The sequence below is a fragment of the Corythoichthys intestinalis genome, chromosome 19, assembly GCF_030265065.1.
Source record: "Corythoichthys intestinalis isolate RoL2023-P3 chromosome 19, ASM3026506v1, whole genome shotgun sequence".
Taxonomy (NCBI): domain Eukaryota; kingdom Metazoa; phylum Chordata; class Actinopteri; order Syngnathiformes; family Syngnathidae; genus Corythoichthys; species Corythoichthys intestinalis.
This window is the reverse complement of record NC_080413.1, coordinates 29,226,306-29,246,809: the sequence shown is the minus strand read 5'-3', so window position 1 is coordinate 29,246,809 and position 20,504 is coordinate 29,226,306. Positions and strand designations below refer to the sequence as shown.

The window sequence follows — 20,504 nt, the reverse complement described above, 5'->3', positions numbered from 1 at the left end:
CTCTCCCATTGGTGGGTTACTGACACCATGATTGTATATAGTTGGGAGATGCACAACCTGAGTGAATGCAACAAACAGCTAAAATGTGAGCTAAACTTCTGTGCTAATTTACTGAAGTTGATTTCTATGTGTGTGTTTGTGTGCAAGTGTGGATTTGCAGGGAGATGGTCCGTGGGTTGTTGTGTGCTTTTGTGTGTGTTGAACGGAATTTGGAATGAACGGAACTGCAGCTAAACTGTATTATTGCCCTTTGTGAATTTTTATTTGTGTTTTTTTTTTTTTTTTTTAAATAGTCACAACAATAAACTTTGTGATGACCTGAACACTTTGGCTAGGTTCATACCGCAGGTCTTAATGCACAAATCTGATTTTTTTTTTGTGTCATATCTGTTTTTTTGGTGTGCCCATTCAGATGGCCTTTGTCCATTGACCCCATTACAGTATCACGCATGCGCACTAATTCGCTGTCTGAGATGCGCTGAGGAAACTGACCCGCATGCACAGAGCATTAAAAAAAATGACCACACATGCTGGCTCAACATCATTCGAAGGTGATCATATTTTGATTTCCAAAAAGCGGACACAAATAACAGACATAAATAATCCCCCTTTAGTCTTATATTGAACGTTTATTTGGATCGATAGCATGCACGCAATGTCCGTGCATGACGCACACACATACAGACAGTTTGCCCCGACTCTCTGCCGTGTAAGCAATCTTGAAATGTTGCTCATATGTAGCAGAGAGAAAACTGAGCATTCCCAGGCTTATCCTCAACCCATTTGATTTTTTCATGACTGTTGTCAAGCCCGACCTCTCCCCAAAAGCCATGTTCAAGGAAAACTAGGTGCTAACGCACAGCTGCACCGCTACCATAGCGCCCTGTCTCTCTCGCTGCATGAATTCCGATTTGGGAGACTTGACAGTTCAGACCGCCGCGACATTCTGATAGAATGCGGCCCAGATCGGATTTAAACCACATACGAAAGGACTTTTTTTCAGATTTGAAACAGTCCACTTCTATGTGACTTGTCCCATTCAGACTGTCAAGTTAATGCCTCACTCGAGTCGGAAAAACACGAAAAAAATTGGATTCGTGCATTAAGACCTGCAATTGCTTTGTCTCCTCCGTTTTGCACACACGCGCCTAGTATCCACGTTGTATGGACCAAATGAGAGATGTATGCACTATGCAGTGGGCATCGCAGCCCGCATTCAGGCAGTCCGCATCGGAGCTGAGCGCAGCGCACACGGAGATAGTGGAATTTGGGCGTTAGAGTTCTATAAATTCTGGTGGTGAAAATGTCTGAGTGAGTGTCATGTGTGATCAGGTGAGCGTTCGGGCAGAATGAGGGGTTTATTGAACGTCTGGAATAAGTAAGACTGGTTATTTATACAGTATATAAACATGGACTGTTTTCTTTTTAGCAGGATTTTCCATGCAGCTGTAATCTGTCTCAATACTGTACTTTAAGTTGATTCCAGCTGTTCCGCTGTTTTGTTCTGCCTAATATGCTCTTGAAGTAATACAACTGTCTTTCTTAAATACAAAATTCCACTTTATATTGATGGCCGTGACTAATTTCTCTGTCTATATGTAACAAAACACATGGAGGAATTTATAATACTTTTATCCATAGTGTCCCTATTACTTCTAGTAAGAGGTCAAAGTATGTGGTTTCTCTCAAGACAAGACTCCCCTAATCATCCATTTATAAGTACAGCCTCAGATCTTCAGCTGCTGTTGGCCTCTTCAAGCAGCCGAAAGGAAGCAGCGCATTAATTTGTGTCTGACCCTGAAGGAAACCTGAGTGAAACGCTATTATCTCATGCGCCGCACCAATCAGTGGCAAATAGGCCCAAGTGGTATAAAATAACATCCCCGGAAAACAGATACCAACCTCTGCTGGTTGGAATGATTGGTTCTGTCTGTATTTTTGTTATCTGGAAGTAGTCTGCAAGTTATAGTCACAACACAAACTTAAGCAGCAATGTAGGAGCAAGTGGTGCATTTAAAATCATCAATTCACGTCGTACTCATGTGTCTCTGTTAATTATAGTTACTGCTGAAAACTGACACAACTGTATCTCAAACACTAATTGGAGAGTGGAAATAGAGCATACACAAAATGCTGTGTTGGAATGTTTTGATTCTGTTAGGCAGTCTTGGAGCAGAGCGTGGAGAGTTAGCTGTGCTGCAGGGTGGTGTGTGGGCCACCTGGAGGCTGCACACACAAATCTCCTAATTGAGACAAGAGTGCACCTTGCTCAACTTTTCCTCCTGAGTCACTTCTGTCGGAGCTGGAGCATGAAGGAAAGTGGAGAAACCACATTGTGGCTGCTGTTCATCTCCTCCCTGACAGCTCTATTCTGCGTGTCTTCCTCTAGCAGCCTTCAATGTGATATAGAAAAAGAACATCTACACCACAGTCCTATCTTCTTGCATTATAACACATGATTTGTTTTTGAAAGAGTAGAATAGAGAACCTTTATTGTCATTATGCAGAGTACAATGAGATTTAAAGCCATAAAGTGCTCCGCTTAAAACAAAAATACAGTAAGGCTAATATAAAAACACAAATTACAGGATACACCGATTGGGAGTAAAGTGAGTAAGTGATTATTAGCAGGCGCTGAGGTAGTAATAGTATAACAGTACGTATATAACAATTTACAGTAGGGCCGAACGATATTGGAAGAAACTGACATTGCTATTTTTGGGGGGTTTACGATATATTGCGATATACACTATATTGCAATATTAAAACTCGAAGAATTTCCACAAGACTTGAATAGCTTTGTTTTGGAAGACTTTGGTTGACTCATGAGATGGCCCGATCTGGTCACATGATCGGAAATCGAGCCGATCTCGCCATTTTTGAGAGGATCGGAATCGGGTGAAAACGATTGGGATTTTAATTGAATTTCTTTTTCCTGCTTCATACTCGTATAGCCTCTCACGCTCCCTCCTGAAAAGCAGTACGACTTAACTGTTTTTCTGGCTCACCAGTGCAGCTGCTATTTGGTACTTAAAGTTAACGATGATTGACAGGTTTGTAGTAGGGTTGTTCCGATCATGTTTTTTTTTCCTCCCGATCCGATCGTTTTAGTTTGAGTATCTGCCGATCCCGATATTTCCTGATCCGATTGCTTTATTTTTGCTCCCGATTCAATTCCAATCATTCCTGATAATTTTTCCGGATTATATACATTTTGCCAATGCATTAAGAAAAAAATGAATAAAACTCGGACGAATATATACATTCAACATACAGTACATAAGTACTGTATTTGTTTATTATGACAATAAATCCTCAAGATGGCATTTACATTATTAACATTCTTTCTGTGAGAGGGATCCACGACTAGAAATACTTGTAATTCTTAAAGGATAAATGTGACTTTGTATATTGTGACTAAATATTGCCATCTAGTGTATTTGTTGAGCTTTCAGTAAATGATACTGTAGCCATCTGTTCTGCCCAAATGCATGATGGGAAGTGCACCCATGACTGTGCGTAGTGGTACCAAATGATATATCTTCTCTGCGTTGGGAAATAACATAAGATGTTAAGAAAAAGATCAATTACTACCTTTCTTCCCCACATTGCTTCCCACGATGTTTCTAATCGTAGGGAGAGGGATTGTAAGGCTTTAGCCAATTAAAATAAGGCTTCAAAGGCTGCCAAAATTCACTCTACTCATTTTACGCTGCCTTTTAGCTCTATATACAGGTAAAACGGCGCCATTACAGATTGAACGCGGCAATGCGTGATTGGGTCGTGCAGCGCATGTATTAATTGCGTTAAATATTTTAACGTGATAAATTTTTTAAAAAATTAATTACCTCCGTTAACGGGATAAATTTGATAACCCTACCTTAAGCCTAAACTAAAGACTCTGGATGACTGTAACATATTATGTCTGTAACGTTAAATACAATTAGAAAATGATTTATTTAAAAAAAAAAAAAAAAAAAAAAAAAGATATATATATTAAAAAAAAAAGGCATGTCCGATATTTTTTTGCCGATTCCGATACTTTGAAAATGACGTGCCGATCGATCGGGACATCTCTAGTTTGTAGCTTTGATCTGGCCAGAGACAACCCGGCAGCTCTATGATCAAACGCACAAATGTGTTAATCATTGTTAAGCTTGGTATGTATACTGAAGTGTGCTGTGGCAACTCATTCATTTTGTAAGTGAGAGGCTGTTTATGGCAGCGTGTCAGAGCAAAAAAAAAAAAAAAATTTTTTTTTTTCGGTATCTGATCGGGACTGTGTATCGGCAGATTTTTAAAATCAGTTGACTTGTAATCGGACTCGGGTGCAAAAATATGTGATTGGGACACCCATAGTATTCATAAAATAGCATTTAAACCAGCGGGTTAAGGGGGTTTGATTTATCTGTGAATGATGAAAATTGGTGAATATAAAATGGATTCTCAAAGCCATGTCTGCACAATTGCCACTCTTATGAAGCAAAACCAAAGTTAAAAAAAAAAAAAAAAAAAAAACAATCGCACTTCCTGCGATGGGAAGATTGCGTATGCGGACGTTGCGATGGCGATGTTCAAATGATACTGTATGTGTGCAGGTCTAATTTACAGTGCAATTTACAGGCAGATGGCTGACTTGATATGATAGTGCAGATGACAATTTGTGCATAGATATTGATGTAACTTTTTGCAAGAAATGTCACAGTGCAAATATTGCATATGCAGTACCTTGATTGAGACAGATGTCTGAGAGCATATTACTTAGTGAGTTACATTGTTGTGGCATTAGCAGTGCATTGACCGTGACATTTTCAGTGGTGTGCAGCATTTCAGTCTTCCAGTGCAAACTTGAGTTGAGTATGGTGACCACTCTTGGAAAGAAACTGTCTGTCATGCCCCTTTCCCACTGAAACTAGTGGGTCAATGCGCATTTTTTTCAAGCAGATGCAACCCACTAGCAATTGGTATTTGGCAGCTTTCCCAATGACAAAAAAAAGCTGTGTTTTTTTTTTTTTTTGACCCGTCTAACCCCCCACCCCTCCTCAGCCGTGAGCAAGGTTACGTGACGTCACCACGCTAAGATGCGCGTCGACAAGTGCGGCCGAATTCATTCAGTTCAAGGAAGTAAACAATGCAGAGCAACATGGAAGCCACCTTTCCGTTTGGTTTCTCTGTTTAATGCTTTTTACTACCCTCAAAATGGTCGAAATGCAGCAGTCCGGTCGTAGCCTCGAGCTTTTAATTTACCAGCCATATTTTGATAAATTGCTGTCTCGCACGGTCCCAGACATCTGTCGCTGAATCTCCTCTTCTCCACGGATGGAAAGGAGCTGGCAGGTCTCATCATCTTTCCAATGCTGGGACATGTTGTTCAATGTGGTGCGCTACTGGCTCCTTCTTCTTCTACTAGCTTTGTTGTGAGCATCGACGTAACTACGGTAATGGGGCATGACTGGCACGTTATGACGCATCACGTAAGAGTCTACGTCACCACGTAGATTAGGGTGTTGACTGTTGACTGTTGGTTTTGCTTTCACACTGCATGACGATCAGAGCCGAGGTGATTTTAACGCGGGTCGCTTGGTGGGTTGATTGACACGGGTCGAGGCGGGTCGCTGCACCTTTCCCACTGCCACCAAAAGCCAATTGTTAGTGGGTTGACATGGGTTTTTTTGGCCAGTGGGAAAGGGTATCAGTCTGTTTGTTTTGGCTGGTACGGCCCTGGAGCACCTGCCAGAGGGCAGCAGGTTGAAGATGTGGAACAAGGAACATCGGAGAATGCCCGATACCCAACTGATAACATGACTGACAAGACTCCAAGAGCCCCTTTGACGCTGAGGTGGCAAAATCCACAACCCTCGAATCCTCCTGTCCAATCCACGAACCGACAATAATCCTAAACACACCTTTCTTCCCATCCCGTAAGAGCCTTCAAAAGACTGAATGTTTAACTAATTGTGGTCGTTTTTCTTGGGAACCTTTTGTTGAAGTGTAATAGGGTGACCTTGCCTCCCCGCCTGAGTCTGTTTCGCCTGGCTGTTTGATCGTTGTCGACCTAAATAAATTGTCAACTTGTTTTCGGAGAGCCTTCTTTAAACCTTTCAAAATGGAGTCCGTACAAAGGGTTAAGACTAAGGTGAACACGTGGAGTTTGGCCTTTTGGCTGGGATGTCGGGATCCCACCGGCCCGGGTCGTTGGAGCTGCGCCAGCGCGGGTCCAGCGGTTCGGCTGGCACGATTCCGGCAGTCTGGCTAAGAGGTCAGATTCCTTCAATGGGAATTGAGTCTTGACCCTAAATCAACAGGACGTGGCCTGGAAATGCCCCTAAACAAACAGGAAGTGACATAAAAGCCACGGAAGTTTACCAACCCGAATGAAAGCGATCCCATGCAATTTCACGTAAAATTGCATTTTCACGTTCTAATTTAGTTTCACAATGCTGTTAAGCACACACTCGGTAAGTCGTGAGGTGCTTTCAAACTTCTGAAAGCTGAAACATTAATTGTATCTCGTCAGGGATTTGATACAGTACAACAGTTTACCAACCAGGATCGATAATGCATACAGTGGGTCAAATAAGTATTTAGTAGGGCTGTCAAACGATTAAAATTTTTAATCGAGTTAATTACAGCTTAAAAATTAATTAATCGTTAATAATCGCAATTAATCGCAATTCGAACCATCTATATAATATGCCATATTTTTCTGTAAATTATTGTTGGAATGGAAAGATAAGACACAAGATGGATACAGTATATATATATTTAACATGCGGTACATAAGGACGTTATTTGTTTATTATAACAATAAATCAACAAGATGGCATTAACATTATTAACATTCTGTTAAAGCGATCTATGGATAGAAAGACTTGTAGTTCTTAAATGAAAAATGTGTGTACAAGTTATAGAATTTTTTTATTAAAACCCCTCTTAATGTTTTCGTTTTAATAAAATTTGTAAAATTTTCAATCAAAAAATAAACTAGTAGCCCGCCATTGTTGATGTCAATAATTACTTACACAATGCTCCTGGGTGCTGAAGCGTATAAAATCAGTCGCACCCAAGCGCCAGCAGAGGTCAGCAAAACTCCGCAAAACACAATTAACAAGTGGGCCTTTCACTCTTCTGTCATTTAAATCTGTCTGAGCTAGGCAAGTGCGTTAATTGCGTCAAATATTTTAACGTGATTAAATACAAAAAATAATTACCGCTCGTTAACGCGATAATTTTGACAGCCCTAGTATTTAGTCAACCACTAATTGTGCAAGTTCTCCCACTTGAAAATATTAGAGGCCTGTAATTGTCAACATGGGTAAACCTCAACCATGAGGGACGGAATGTGGGAAAAAAAAACAGAAAATCACATTGTTTGATTTTTAAAGAATTTATTTGCAAATCATAGTGGAAAATAAGTATTTGGTCAATACCAAAAATTCCTCTCAATACTTTGTCATGTACCCTTTGTTGGCAATAACAGAGGCCAAACGTTTTCTATAACTCTTCACAAGCTTTTCACACACTGTTGCTGATATTTTGGCCCATTCCTCCATGCAGATCTCCTCTAGAGCAGTGATGTTTTGGGGCTGTCGTTGGACAACACGGACTTTCAACTCCCTCCACAGATTTTCTATGGGGTTGACATCTGGAGACTGGCTTGGCCACTTCAGGACCTTGAAATGCTTCTTACGAAGCCACTCCTTTGTTGCCCTGGCTGTGTGTTTGGGATCATTGTCATGCTGAAAGACCCAGCCACGTCTCTCTCATCTTCAATGCCCTTGCTGATGGAAGGAGATTTTCACTCAAAATCTCTCGATACATAGTTTGTGGTTGTGGTGTAGTTCTGGGATTTTTGCTCACCTTTCCTGTTATCATTTTGACGCCACGGGGTGAGATCTTGCATGGAGCCCCAGATCGAGGGAGATTATCAGTGGTGTTGTATGTCTTCCATTTTCTAATAATTGCTCCCACAGTTGATTTCTTTACACCAAGCGTTTTACCTATTGCAGATTTAGTCTTCCCAGCCTGGTGCAGGTCTACAATTTTGTCTCTGGTGTCCTTCGACAGCTCTTTGGTCTTGGCCATAGTGGAGTTTGGAGTGTGACTGACTGAGGTTGTGGACAGGTGTCTTTTTTACCGATGATTTAAAACAGGTGCCATTAATACAAATAACGAGTGGAGCCTCTTAAGACCCCATTAGAAGAAGTTAGACCTCTTTGACAGCCAGAAATCTTGCTTGTTTGTAGGTGACCAAATACTTATTTTCCACTCCACATTCTGTCTCTCATGGTTGAGGTTTACCCATGTTGACAATTACAGGCCTCTCTAATCTTTTCAAGTAGGAGAACTTGCACACTTGGTGGTTGACGAAATAGTTATTTGCCCCACTGTATTCCCTTTACATCAGATACTCACATATGGGTGATTTTCTTCAGGCCGTGAAATGAGTTCCTCTCTAACCTTCGTAGGGTCACGTCCACTGATAAATATCTAAAAGAAACAGTTGTGTGATTGGATTTATAATTTTTATTTTCATACACACAGATAGCAAAATGAGTGGTGTTAAAATCTGCAGCTGTTTCCTTTTTTTTTTTTTTTAAAGCCTGCTTCATAAGCCTCCAAATTCAGTGGTATTTCTTCAGACATGTGCCGGATACATACATTGCCAGGTTATCACACACTCACTGCTGCAATTTGAAATGAGATCTGTTAAAATAACATACACTTTAAGTGTACTATCCGTTTCACCCTATTCCTAAGAATTCCTTATACAAGCAGTCCCAATTTAAGCAAGACTGAAAAAGCAATGTTGAAAATCTTGCGGGTTAAAAGAGCACATTTGGTGTTAAAGCAAGGTATTAACGCTTCCAGCTGTGCAGCCAGAGGTGATACTAAAACAGTGAAAGTCAAGTGCAGAACTGCGAGGCAAAGACAACGTAGAAGAAAAGGTGATATAAAGTGAAGAGCAAGCAGGAGTATATAGTTGTAAATAGAACAGGTGAAGAAGAGAAGCATTCAAAGGCTGTTTTAAAGTTTTGCATTCTTACGCTACGTAATCACACAAAAAAAGGTTGTTACGCACATCCTGGAGATGTTGACCACGTTGGCAAAAGCATCTGAAGGCACAGATGATAGACGTGTCTCGAAAAGCCACCTGGTTGAAATAAAAGGAAAGAAATAAAGTTGTCACATGCTAACAGTAATGCTTTACTCTCCATTAGAATTGAGTGTTTGGGTTCAATTTTTAGACATTGGACATACTGTATGCAGAGGTGGATAGAGTAGCCAAAAATTTGACTCAAGTATGAGTAGCGTTACGTCAAAATAATATCACTCAAGTAAATGTAGTCATCCAAAAAAAATACAGTAAAAAAGTAAACAATATTCAAGTAATGAGTAACATTGTGAGTAACTGCTGGAGATGTTTGATTTTTGTTTTTTTGTTTTTTTTAGCACTGGTATTTTTTTCTCAGCACATTTATCATTTATATGAACTGTTACTTTTTTACTGTACTATAACATATTACATAACCACATTAAGACAAAAGGGGGGAAAAAAATTGAATTCCGGCGAAATGACACCGAAATGACGCATAATTCAAAGAGCACGTGTGCCCTCTAGTGGAGAAAATTGTTTATTGTTTGAAAAGTTGAATAGTTCCTTCATAGTTCTTATTAAGAAATTAAAAGGATCATGTCCCCGGTGTTCCATGGTAATTCGGTGCCAAATAATAACTGGAAGAGAGGTAAAAATTCGCGTTTTTGAGTCATGTTGACGGGAGCGCTCTATGTCAAACACTTAATTTTTACAGTGCTTTAAAGACGCCACATGATTGAGCAGGGCGGCGTGATCATAGCACGGCAAGCTTGAGTCTGATTAGTATCATGGAGTCATGTGATTATTGTTGTTACGTCTCATTGGTGAAACTGGTAGAGCAATTGTTGGCATCGCTGGCAAAAAAAAAAAAAAGTAATCTGTAGAATAAAGAAGTAAAATGTAACAACTAGTGTAGCCCAAAGTAGCGGAGTAAGAGTACCGATTCTTCTTCACAAAACTACTCAAGTAAAAGTAAAAAATATGGCTTAGTAAAACCACTCTTATGATTACATTTTCCAAAAAGTTACTCAAGTACAGTAATTTTCGCACTACAATGCGCACCTGACTATAAGCCGCCATCCACCAAATGTGACACTAAAACGGCATTTGTTCATAGATAAGCCGGACTGGACTATAAGCCGCAGCTGTCCTCACTGTAATATGGAATATCTACACCAAAGATATTAAAAGGTAACGCTTTATTTGACAGTGGCATCACATGACTGTCATAACACCAAATGAACCATCATGAAGCTTTGAACCAATCAGCTGCAATGGGAGACAGTCAACCTGCTTTTTGCCACCTGCTGTCAACACTGTTGTGTTCCAACATGCCTCCTAGCATGCATTGCAGCGCTACAGATGTTAATGACAATCAAAATTCATGTTCTGTCCTATTATTTATTCAGTTACTGTTCCAGTTGTTTCATTAATTACCAGCGACGGTATTTGGTAACACTTTTTTTTGACAGTGGCCCATAAGACTGTCATTAGACAATTATAATTATGACATGACAAGGTCATGAGCATTAATGAATGCTTATAACAGATGTCATTTAGTGTTATCCGACAAATTATCTCTCTTTTGAATGGGTGTAAAAGATCCAAGCTGGACATAATTGAGTTAGTGACATAATTTGCCAGATGACACTTAAGGCTTATGACAGATGTCATTGAGTAATGCCCATGATAGTGTGATGTCATAATTATGACGGTCTTATGACAGTCTTATGACGCCGCTGTTGAATAAAGTGTTACCAAATACTATGACTAGCAATTAATAAAACAAGTGGAACAGTAACTGAATGAATAATTACCAGAGAACATGAACTTTGATTGTTATTTACATCTGTAGCCCTGCAATGCATGCTACAAGGCATGTGTTGGCACGAGACACCTGTTAACCCAAATAAATCAACAAATAAGCTGCACTGGGTTATAAGCCACAGGATTCAAAATGAAGGAAAAAAAGAAGCGGTTTATAGTCTGAAAATTACGGTAAATGTAATGTGTTACTGCCCATCTCTGGATGTACAATGTACACCATGCTGGTAACGGGTTGGACCCCCTTTTGCCTTCAGAACTGCCTCAGTTCTTTGTGGCATAGATTCAACAAGGTGCTGGAAGCATTCCTCAGAGAGTTTGGTCCATATTGACATGATGGCATCACACAGTTGGAGCAGATTTGTCGGCTGCACATCCACGATGCGAATCTCCTGTTCCACCACATCCCAAAGATGCTCTATTGGATTGAAATCTGGTGACTGAGGAGGCCATTTGAGTAGAGTGAACTCATTGTCATGTTCAAGAAACCAGTCTGAGATGATTCCAGCTTTATGACATGGCGCATTATCCTGCTGAAAGTAGCCATCAGAAGTTGGGTACATTGTGGTCATAAATGGATGGACATGGTCAGCAACAATACTCAGGCAGGCTGTGGCGTTCCAGCGATGCTCAATTGGTACCAAGGGGCCCAAAGAGTGCCAAGAAAATATTCCCCACACCATTACACCACTACCACCAGCCTGAAGCGTTGATACAAGGCAGGATGGATCCATGCTTTCATGTTGTTGACGCCAAAATCTGGCCCTACCATCCGAATGTCGCAGCAGAAATCGAGACCAGGCAACATTTTTCCAATCTTCTATTGTCCAATTTTGATGAGCTTGTGCAAATTGTAGCCACAGTTTCCTGTTCTTAGCTGAAAGGAGTGGCACCCTGCTTGGTCTTCTGCTGCTGTAGCCCATCTGCCTCAAAGTTCGACGTACTGTGCGTTCAGAGATCTTCTTCTGCCTACCTTGGTTGTAACGGGTGGTTATTTGAGTCACTGTTGCCTTTCTATCAGCTCCAACCAGTCTGGCCATTCTCCTCTGACCTCTGGCACAGGCCCGGATCTAGGTTGACCCACCAGAGTGGGCACTAAGAAAACTTGAGGGGGCACCCACAATGCAGGCTTTTTTTTTTTTTTTTTTTTTTACCCTCTGCATTTTTCTGGGTTTGGGACCGGCGCAAGTAGGACACTGGCTTGTGTCCCGTTGAGGCTGCATTAATTATTTATTTATTTTTTCTTCATCGATCTACTTATTTTCGCAGTCGGCATGATGTTATGATGACGTCATCTCGCATGGCAACGTGTCGCCATTTTGAGATGGGGGCACGCACAGGTAAACAGCCGTAGACAAACGCTGTCTGAAATTAATAATTTTCAGCTGTTTTTTGCATCTTTTTTCATAAAAACGTCTTAAACATGACTTATTATTATCACGAGTCACTGCCGACAGACGCGAGGAGGCAATACTACTTAAAATTAGCGTGTATTGGCCTGCAAATCTGCCCATACAAAGTTGCAGCTGATTGCTGGATAAACAATCCAAAGCAATTGTCTGCAGTGGAGTTCGGAAACATCTACAACTACCTCATTAAGAATTGTGGGATTGCCTGTGAAGACAGCAATGAGAGAGGATGTATCCGCATGTCAGTGGAAATTAAACACACCAAGTTTTGGCTAAAAGACAACTTATTCTCCGTCAATTCTTCCTACGAATGCAACGTTGAGCTGCAACCACCTCAACACAAAATATGCACAATATATGAAATCGCATATGTACTGCACTATCTGTAGCAAACTGCATATTAAAATATGAATAAACAATTAGCAGAGCGCCCGAGACGCCGTTTTGCCGACCCTCTAACTCGTGGGTAATTACTAAGCTTGAGAACGATAAACCGATACGACCGGATATCCGGTTTTCCAGGTGAGAGATACAGATGTATCGATAGTAAAGTTACCATTCGGCAGTAATTAGCCATTAAATATTCAGTGAACCGATAGTAGAGATAGAATTCGGCTATCGTGAGCACAAGAATCGGCTTCTAATGCCTAGTTCAATGTATAGCTTAATATGATAATTTAGCTTTTGCTTCACATGCTGCGCTTGTGTCTTTCAGTGAATGACACAAGTGCGCGTCATTCACCACACAGCGCACACTTAGATCGAGACCGCACGCATGATATAATATGGACAAGCACTACTCACAGTCGTGGTTGCCACAAGTTACTTCCCATGCATTTCGGCAGAACCGCTACTAGTCGCCGTCATTACCTGATCGTCACGGGCGTGTCATAACAACGCGAGAGCTAACGAAACCACTGTAACGTACGCAGTGTAGCGTTTTCTTCACAGCCCAAAACGAAAACGAAACTAGTAGTGGCAACGAAGCAACATGCTAAAACAATGGACAGTGTGATCACCGACGGCAGCGACGTGCTGTGATTGATTTTCAAGGCACCCAGGAAAACAAAAGTCAGACTTTGAAGTGATGAAGGCAGCCAGATCTGTTCGCATGGGACAGAGCTTGTGTGAAGTGGTACAGAAATCGTGAGTTTTAACCCTGAAAAATAACCCACTACAATGCTGGAAAGGGCGGCATATTGTTTCCACGAAACGTAGTCTGCTTAAAAAGATATGGACAGTGATGAGCAATAAAAAATGAGGAAGCACGGGCATAAGTGAATGACTTTGCTGTGTATTAGGTTAAAGTAATGATTATTGACCTGTCGAAAATGCTATGTTTCTATTCCCCCAATTATACCAGTCGAAAAGCATAATTATTGATTTATGATAACACTAGCAGGTTTAATTTTTTTTTTCAAGAGCTGCTGCATATAATTAATATTTTTTGTTTGTAAGATGTTTACATTGAAAGTTTGTACTTAAATTACTTACCTCTTGTGTTAAAAACACCAGGAAATACAGTAATTGAATTACTGTTGTCTGTGACTGGAGTTTTATTGTATTATCAATCCCATCCAAGAAAATGACGGTCATATAGTAAGCCTTATTTTTTTTCTCATAAAAAATAAAACATAACATTGGTATGAAATTTTGTTAATTTTGCTATTAAAAAATGTGGTCTTTTTTATATTTTTAAAATACTGTACGAACACACACAACAAATGTTTACTATCGTACCGTTTTCACTCTGTATCGAACCGTATCGTTCTTAAACTATATCGAATCGTATCGAATCGCTCGGCCTTAAAAATGTATCGTTTTTTAATAGAATCGTAACCTGTGTATCCAGATACATATCGAATCGGCTTCATGCCAGAGATTCCCAACCCTAGTAATTAGCATATCACAAGTTTCATGCTAAGTGAGTCTGTCTCACTTTTTTTGCACTGAAGTACACACAGTTCACATTTTTACGTTTTTAAACACATTTAAACAATAAATACCGGCGATGCAACTTCAAATTCAAGGCAAAGTGGTCACAGAGACGGCGCGAACTGACTGCGGCCGTCGTCTTCTGATTCTCTACTGGAAAACGTCCCTCCCGTGTTGCAGTTTCATTCAAATGAAGTGCGCATGAGATGCAGTAAATCAAGGCGTCCACTAGATGATGCTAATAAGACGTAAAAGAAACTCAGGTATTCAATCACAAAACCCATCAATCTTTTATGCATAACAGAACACCGTCATTTTGATTGGGTGGGCACGACTCACGTCTGGGTGGGCCGTGCCCACCCTGGCCCCCCCATACATCCGGCCCCGCTCTGGCATCAACAAGGCATTTGCGCCCACAGAACTGCCGCTCACTGGATATTCTTTCTTTTTCGGACCATTCTCTGTAAACCCTAGAGAGGGTTGTGCGTGAAAATCCCAGTAGATCAGCAGTTTCTGAAATACTCAGACCAGCCCTTCTGGCACCAACAACCATGCCACGTTCAAAGTCACTCAAATCACCTTTCTTCCCCATACTGATGCTCGGTTTGAACTGCAGGAGATTGTCTTAAACCATGTCTACATGCCTAAATGCACTGAGTTGCCGCCATGTGATTGGCTGATTAGAAATTAAGTGTTAACGAGGACAGGTGTACCTAATAAAGTGACTGGTGAGTGTATATTCATCATTCATTGTGTGACATTGCCTTGCAGAAGCATGCATAGTTTTTTTGTAGACGTCAAGTGTAACCTGTCTTAGTTAACAAAAGTGAGTTTATTTTAAACGTGACTATGAATTTGAAACAATTCATTCATCAAAACCCTGTTGATGTCATTGCTTGTAAACAGTGGGAAACAATAGACTAATTCAGCGACTTGTGATGTGGCTGAATCACTTGAATAAAAAGAGGCTCAAATTCAACGTACAATGCTATGACAAACTCAAACAAACACATAGACACAGAACAGACCTTGGCACCTGACACCTTTCTCCCCGCCCGTCAGAACCTTTACAGTGCCACCTGGCACAAACCCAAATAAGCAGGACGAAGACTAATGAACCCATCACACACACTTAAGGGAAAAAAATCACCCTCAATTTGTCTTTTTGGATCAAAACCTGAAAAAACAAACAGGTTGGGAATTGGTTTTAAATTGGAGGAGAAGCACACAATTTACAGTGGTGTCAGCATTGACTTGACATCATACTTTTATTTAACACGGACTCTTTTCACATTCTGATGTGTAAGGAGTTGTTCTGAGACTGGGGTTAAAACATATTCTGCGGCAGAAGTCAACCTGTATATTTTCCACTGAGATACATTAAAAACTCACTTGTTTAGAAAAACTGTCTCCCTTAAAAACCTTGAATTCCTTGCCTGTGCAATTGTTTTATTTAAAGCCACCATATGTAAGATGTTAACTCTAAATCAACAGTTCGTTATTCATTTTTGATTGCTCTTAATACAGAGGGTTTTTATCTCTGTTGTTGACGTGATAAAACCAAGATCATCATTCAGAAATTCTGTAATATTGGGGAAAACAGTTTTTTGAGTTAGGTCTTACGGCTTTTTTTTTTTTTTTTTTTTTTTGCAGGATGTAAAACTGATCACAGTTTTTACTGCACTCAACAATGCTTGTTTTCCCCCCCAAAATATAATATTGACATATGAAACATACAAAATGTTTATTTAGCACTATTATATTTTTAATAAATTATATCGCTACTGTAATCTAATGTCTGTAATATGTGTGAAAGTAGTAACAACATTCATTTTCCAGGCCGCTTATCCTCACGAGGGTCGCGGGGTGCTGTAGCCTATCCCAGCTAAGTATGGGCAGTAGGCGGGGTACAAGGAGACGAACAACCATTCACACACACTCATACCTACGGACAATTCAGAGCAGGGGGGCCCATAATAATAAATAATTTGGTGTTGTTTTCTTAAAAAACAAATTGACAAAAAACATTTTAAAAAATGCTGACATATTCACTATGGAAATGCCAGTATATTAATTTAAATCAATAATCATATAACCTGTCATTATTAACTTAAATATGATCATAAATACCCCATAGAGTAAGGTCGAGAGTCCTTTCAGTGCGTCGCTTTCCAATCCATTGCACTTGTTCATATAGAAAACGCCCACATCGCTGAAAACCCATTCCACGTTTTCCCTGTGACCACGCTAGCAGTCGGTGCTACCTTTTTCTTTCCCGCAGCCGATCTCTGCGCACGTCTTTTACCTTTGTTGTTTTGCGGACAAAAGTTAGATCCCAGCTGTAAAATAACGCTGCTGCTTAGCTGCTGCTAGCTAGTTAGCCTGAAATGCATTGTGAAACTCCAAGTAAAGTTAAGTCTGCACTTTTGTTACAACTATCTTTGGGGAGACTTCTTTCTCGAGCATCAGCTGTGTTTCTAACTTTGCACAAATGAGTACAGGAGCTGAGCTCATTCAAGTACTATCGTCAGTGGATAGTCATAATAATACACTAATAATGATAATCACTCCACGACCTTTATTGACCTGTAGCAGTCAGAGCGAGGAGCAAAGAGTGTGACAGGGGAGAGAGACATCTACTTAAAAGGTGAATAGGAGAGTAATGATTAGAAAGTGAAGATTATTATATATAAAATAAAAATGATTAGAAAGTGGAGAAACCCAAGAAGATTATTATATATAGCATACACTCCCCCCCCTCAACACACACACACACCCCTACACACACATGTTCAGTAGCTGTTTGTGAAGTTTTGTGTTTGTACGCTATGTTCACTTACATCCTGTGCAAATCCATGGGGCTAAGCCCCCCTGTTTTTAAAACATAGTGACGCCCCTGTCGATCGCGATTGAACAGTCGATCGCAGTGCTAGTGTGGGTAGCTCGTGACATCAAAAAAAGAGAAACAAATGCACATTGTTAATTATGTTGTGTGGGCAACATAACCTCAAATGTTGCTCACACACAACAATAGGATCCCCCCGCTGTTAAGGTAGATCGCGGGAGGATGTCTCCTTGAACAGTAGCTATATATTTTTTTCCAAATTGCTGTCAAATGCTGAAACAGCAACCATTATGATGCTTTTATGTTAGAGCCAATTTTAACCATGACTCTTTTGACTTATGTGCAGTGTTTATGTGTATAGTAAAACCTATCATAAGAAGGTTTTCCTCATGAATGGTCAGGATTAATATCCCTATGCATTATACAATTTTTCCTCCTGAGGGTCGCTGTCAAACTACATCTCATTTTAGCTACATTTGGTCAAAAAGTGGGATACACAGCCACACACCTTGAACTGTTCACGTGCCAACCAATGCGCACATATTTAAAAAAATAAATAAATAAATAAAAACTGACATTCACTCACATTCATGTAGAAAGAACATATTCAATTTGTTTTTATTTTCCAAATGACAAGCATTTAATAATAAAAAAAAAATCCTGATGTCACTTTCGGACAGCGTTGCTCATTGTTTTTTGCTCCAAGATCTACTTTCAAGGAGACAACCTCACGCGATCTACCTTGTTGTATGAGCAACATATGATGTTGTGATGCACACTCAACATAATTAATTGTGCATTTAAACAAAACTAATCTCGCTCTATATATATTTATTTATATATTTATTTATTTTTATTTTATATATGCCGTGAGCTACAAACTCTAGCGTTGCAATCGACTGATTGCGATCGTTCTAATGGGCACACTGAATTCTTAAAAAAGCTACTATATCTGTGTCTTTCAGAAACGTAAAATTATTATTTCTTAGTTGACTTAACTGAGATCAAGTTGGGTGTGTTCTGGAGCCTAAAATTACTACTTACATATTAAAAATTAGTGTTCACAACAGGTTGATGAAAATAGTTTGGTTCACTTCACTTATCATATTGAGTTAAGTTGTATACTTGCATTTACTGTGATAGATGAGTCAACAGTCATGCTCTGCTGGCTTTTTAAGGGTCTCTGCTTTCTTTTCCACCTTTCTGACTCTCACTGAGACATGCAGGCACTTTGCTAACCCTTAAACAACCACCAGCTACTGTAAGTTTCCAGGAACACTATATCAATATCTCACGTACATCTACAATATTTGCACACCATTTTGAGTCATACAATGCAACTATAGTCTGCTGCAGATACACTTGATGAAAATGTTATTTTAAAAAAATAAATAAATAAATAAAATAGGACAATGAGATTCAAGGGCCTAAACTAAGGAACCCCAAAAAATGAGAGGAAAAAAATGACAATTTAATGTAGTCTGAGACAACTTTTTTTTAAAATTAACCTTTACAAAGAAGCTCAAATTTAGTGACACCGTTACAGCTTTATGCATTCATGGTGTAGACCTAGAATATGTTAAACTAATACTTATTTATAATATGAAAGGGTCAACTTTAGATATGCACGATAATATCGGTCACCGATAATTATCGGCCGATAATGGCAATTATGACGTCACACAGATAATCCAGATAAAACGAAATTCAACCGATAATGCAATCCGATAATTATATACTTGATTTAGCCTCCAAATGTGCGCAATCAACAGTTTTGTCCAATTCTGCTAGTTTTAAGGAGGTGTTTTTGCAGTGTAGTAATGTGATATATGTTAGAAAAGGGCTTATTTTTAAAGGCATTTTTGTGCAACTTGGGTGTTTACTCTCTAAGTAATTGTTGCCAAAAGCTTACCATTACACAACGTCATTGCCATTGTTTAGTTGTTGGAATTTACTACTTGTTCACATTTGATGTGGAAAAAAATAGCACTAAATTACATTTTTGCACAGTAACATTTGATCTTTGTATACTTTAAAGTTTTACATACATATTTGAATAGAATTATCGGCGTGACATTATCAGTTATCGGGTGGAAGGGGCAGGAAATTATCGGTTATCGATATCGGTTGAAAAATGTATTATCGTGCATCACTAGTCAACTTGTATGTTTTAATATTAGTTTGATATACAGTGGGGCAAATAAGTATTTAGTCAACTACTAATTGTGCCAGTTCTCCCACTTGAAAATATTAGAGGCCGGTCATTGTCAACATGGGTAAACCTCAACCATGAGAGACAGAATGTGGAAAACCCCCCAGAAAATCCCATTGTTTGATTTTTAAAGAATTTATTTGCAGATAATGGTGGAAAATAAGTATTTGGTCAATACCAAAAGTTCATCTCAATACTTTGTTATGTACTCTTTGTAAGCAATAACAGAGGCCAAACGTTTTCTGTAACTCTTCACAAGCTTTTCACACACTGTTGCTCCTCTAGAGCAGTGATGTTTTGGGGCTGTCGGTGGGCAACACAAACTTTCAACTCCCTCCACAGATTTTCTGTGGAGATCTGGAGACTGGCTAGGCCACTCCAGGAACTTAAAATGCTTCTTACGAAGGTACTCCTTTGTTGCCCTGGCTGTGTGTTTGGGATCATTGTCATGCTGAAAGACCCAGCCACATCTCATCTTCAATGCCCTTGCTGATGGAAGGAGATTTTCTCGATACATGGCCCCATTCATTCTTTCCTTTACGTAGATCAGTCGTCCTGGTCCCTTTGCAGAAAAACAGCCCCAAAGCATGATGTTTCCACCCCCACGCTTCACAGTGGGTATGGTGCAATTCAGTATTCTTTTTCCTCCAAACACAAGAACCTGTGTTTCTGCCAAAAAGTTCTATTTTGCTTTCATCTGACCATAACACATTCTCCCAGTCCTCTTCTGGATCATCCAAATGCTCTCTGGCGAACCGCAGACGGGCCTGGACGTGTACTTTCTTCAGCAGGGGGACAGGTCTGGCAGTGCAGGATTCGAGTCCCTGGCGGCGCATTGTGTTACTGATAGTAGCTTTTGTTACTGTTGTCCCAGCTCTCTGTAGGTCATTCACTAGGTCCCCCCGTGTGGTTCTGGGATTTTTGCTCACCGTTCTTGTTATCATTTTGATGCCATGCGGTGAGAATGGAGTTGAAAATCCGTATTGCCCAACGACAGGCCCAAAACATCACTGCTCTAGAGGAGATCTGCATGGAGGAATGGGCCAAAATACCAGCAACAGTGTGTGAAAAGGTTGTGAAGAGTTACAGAAGACGTTTGGCCTCCGTTATTGACAACAAAGGGTACATAACAAAGTATAGAGATGAACTTTTGGTATTGACCAAGTACTTACCTTCCACCAT

General features: G+C 39.9%; 1 protein-coding gene across 1 annotated transcript in view; it reads right to left on the bottom strand.

Moving 5' to 3' along the window:
• The window catches only part of tshr (thyroid stimulating hormone receptor), a 43,367-nt gene that overhangs the window by 21,995 nt on the left and 868 nt on the right, over nucleotides 1-20,504 (bottom strand). Inside the window, exons 2-3 of the mRNA XM_057823293.1 lie at nucleotides 9,083-9,154; nucleotides 8,416-8,490 (exon numbers count right to left, since the gene is read on the bottom strand). Coding sequence (XP_057679276.1) covers nucleotides 8,416-8,490; nucleotides 9,083-9,154 — 147 coding nt within the window. The remainder of the gene's footprint in view (nucleotides 1-8,415; nucleotides 8,491-9,082; nucleotides 9,155-20,504) is intronic.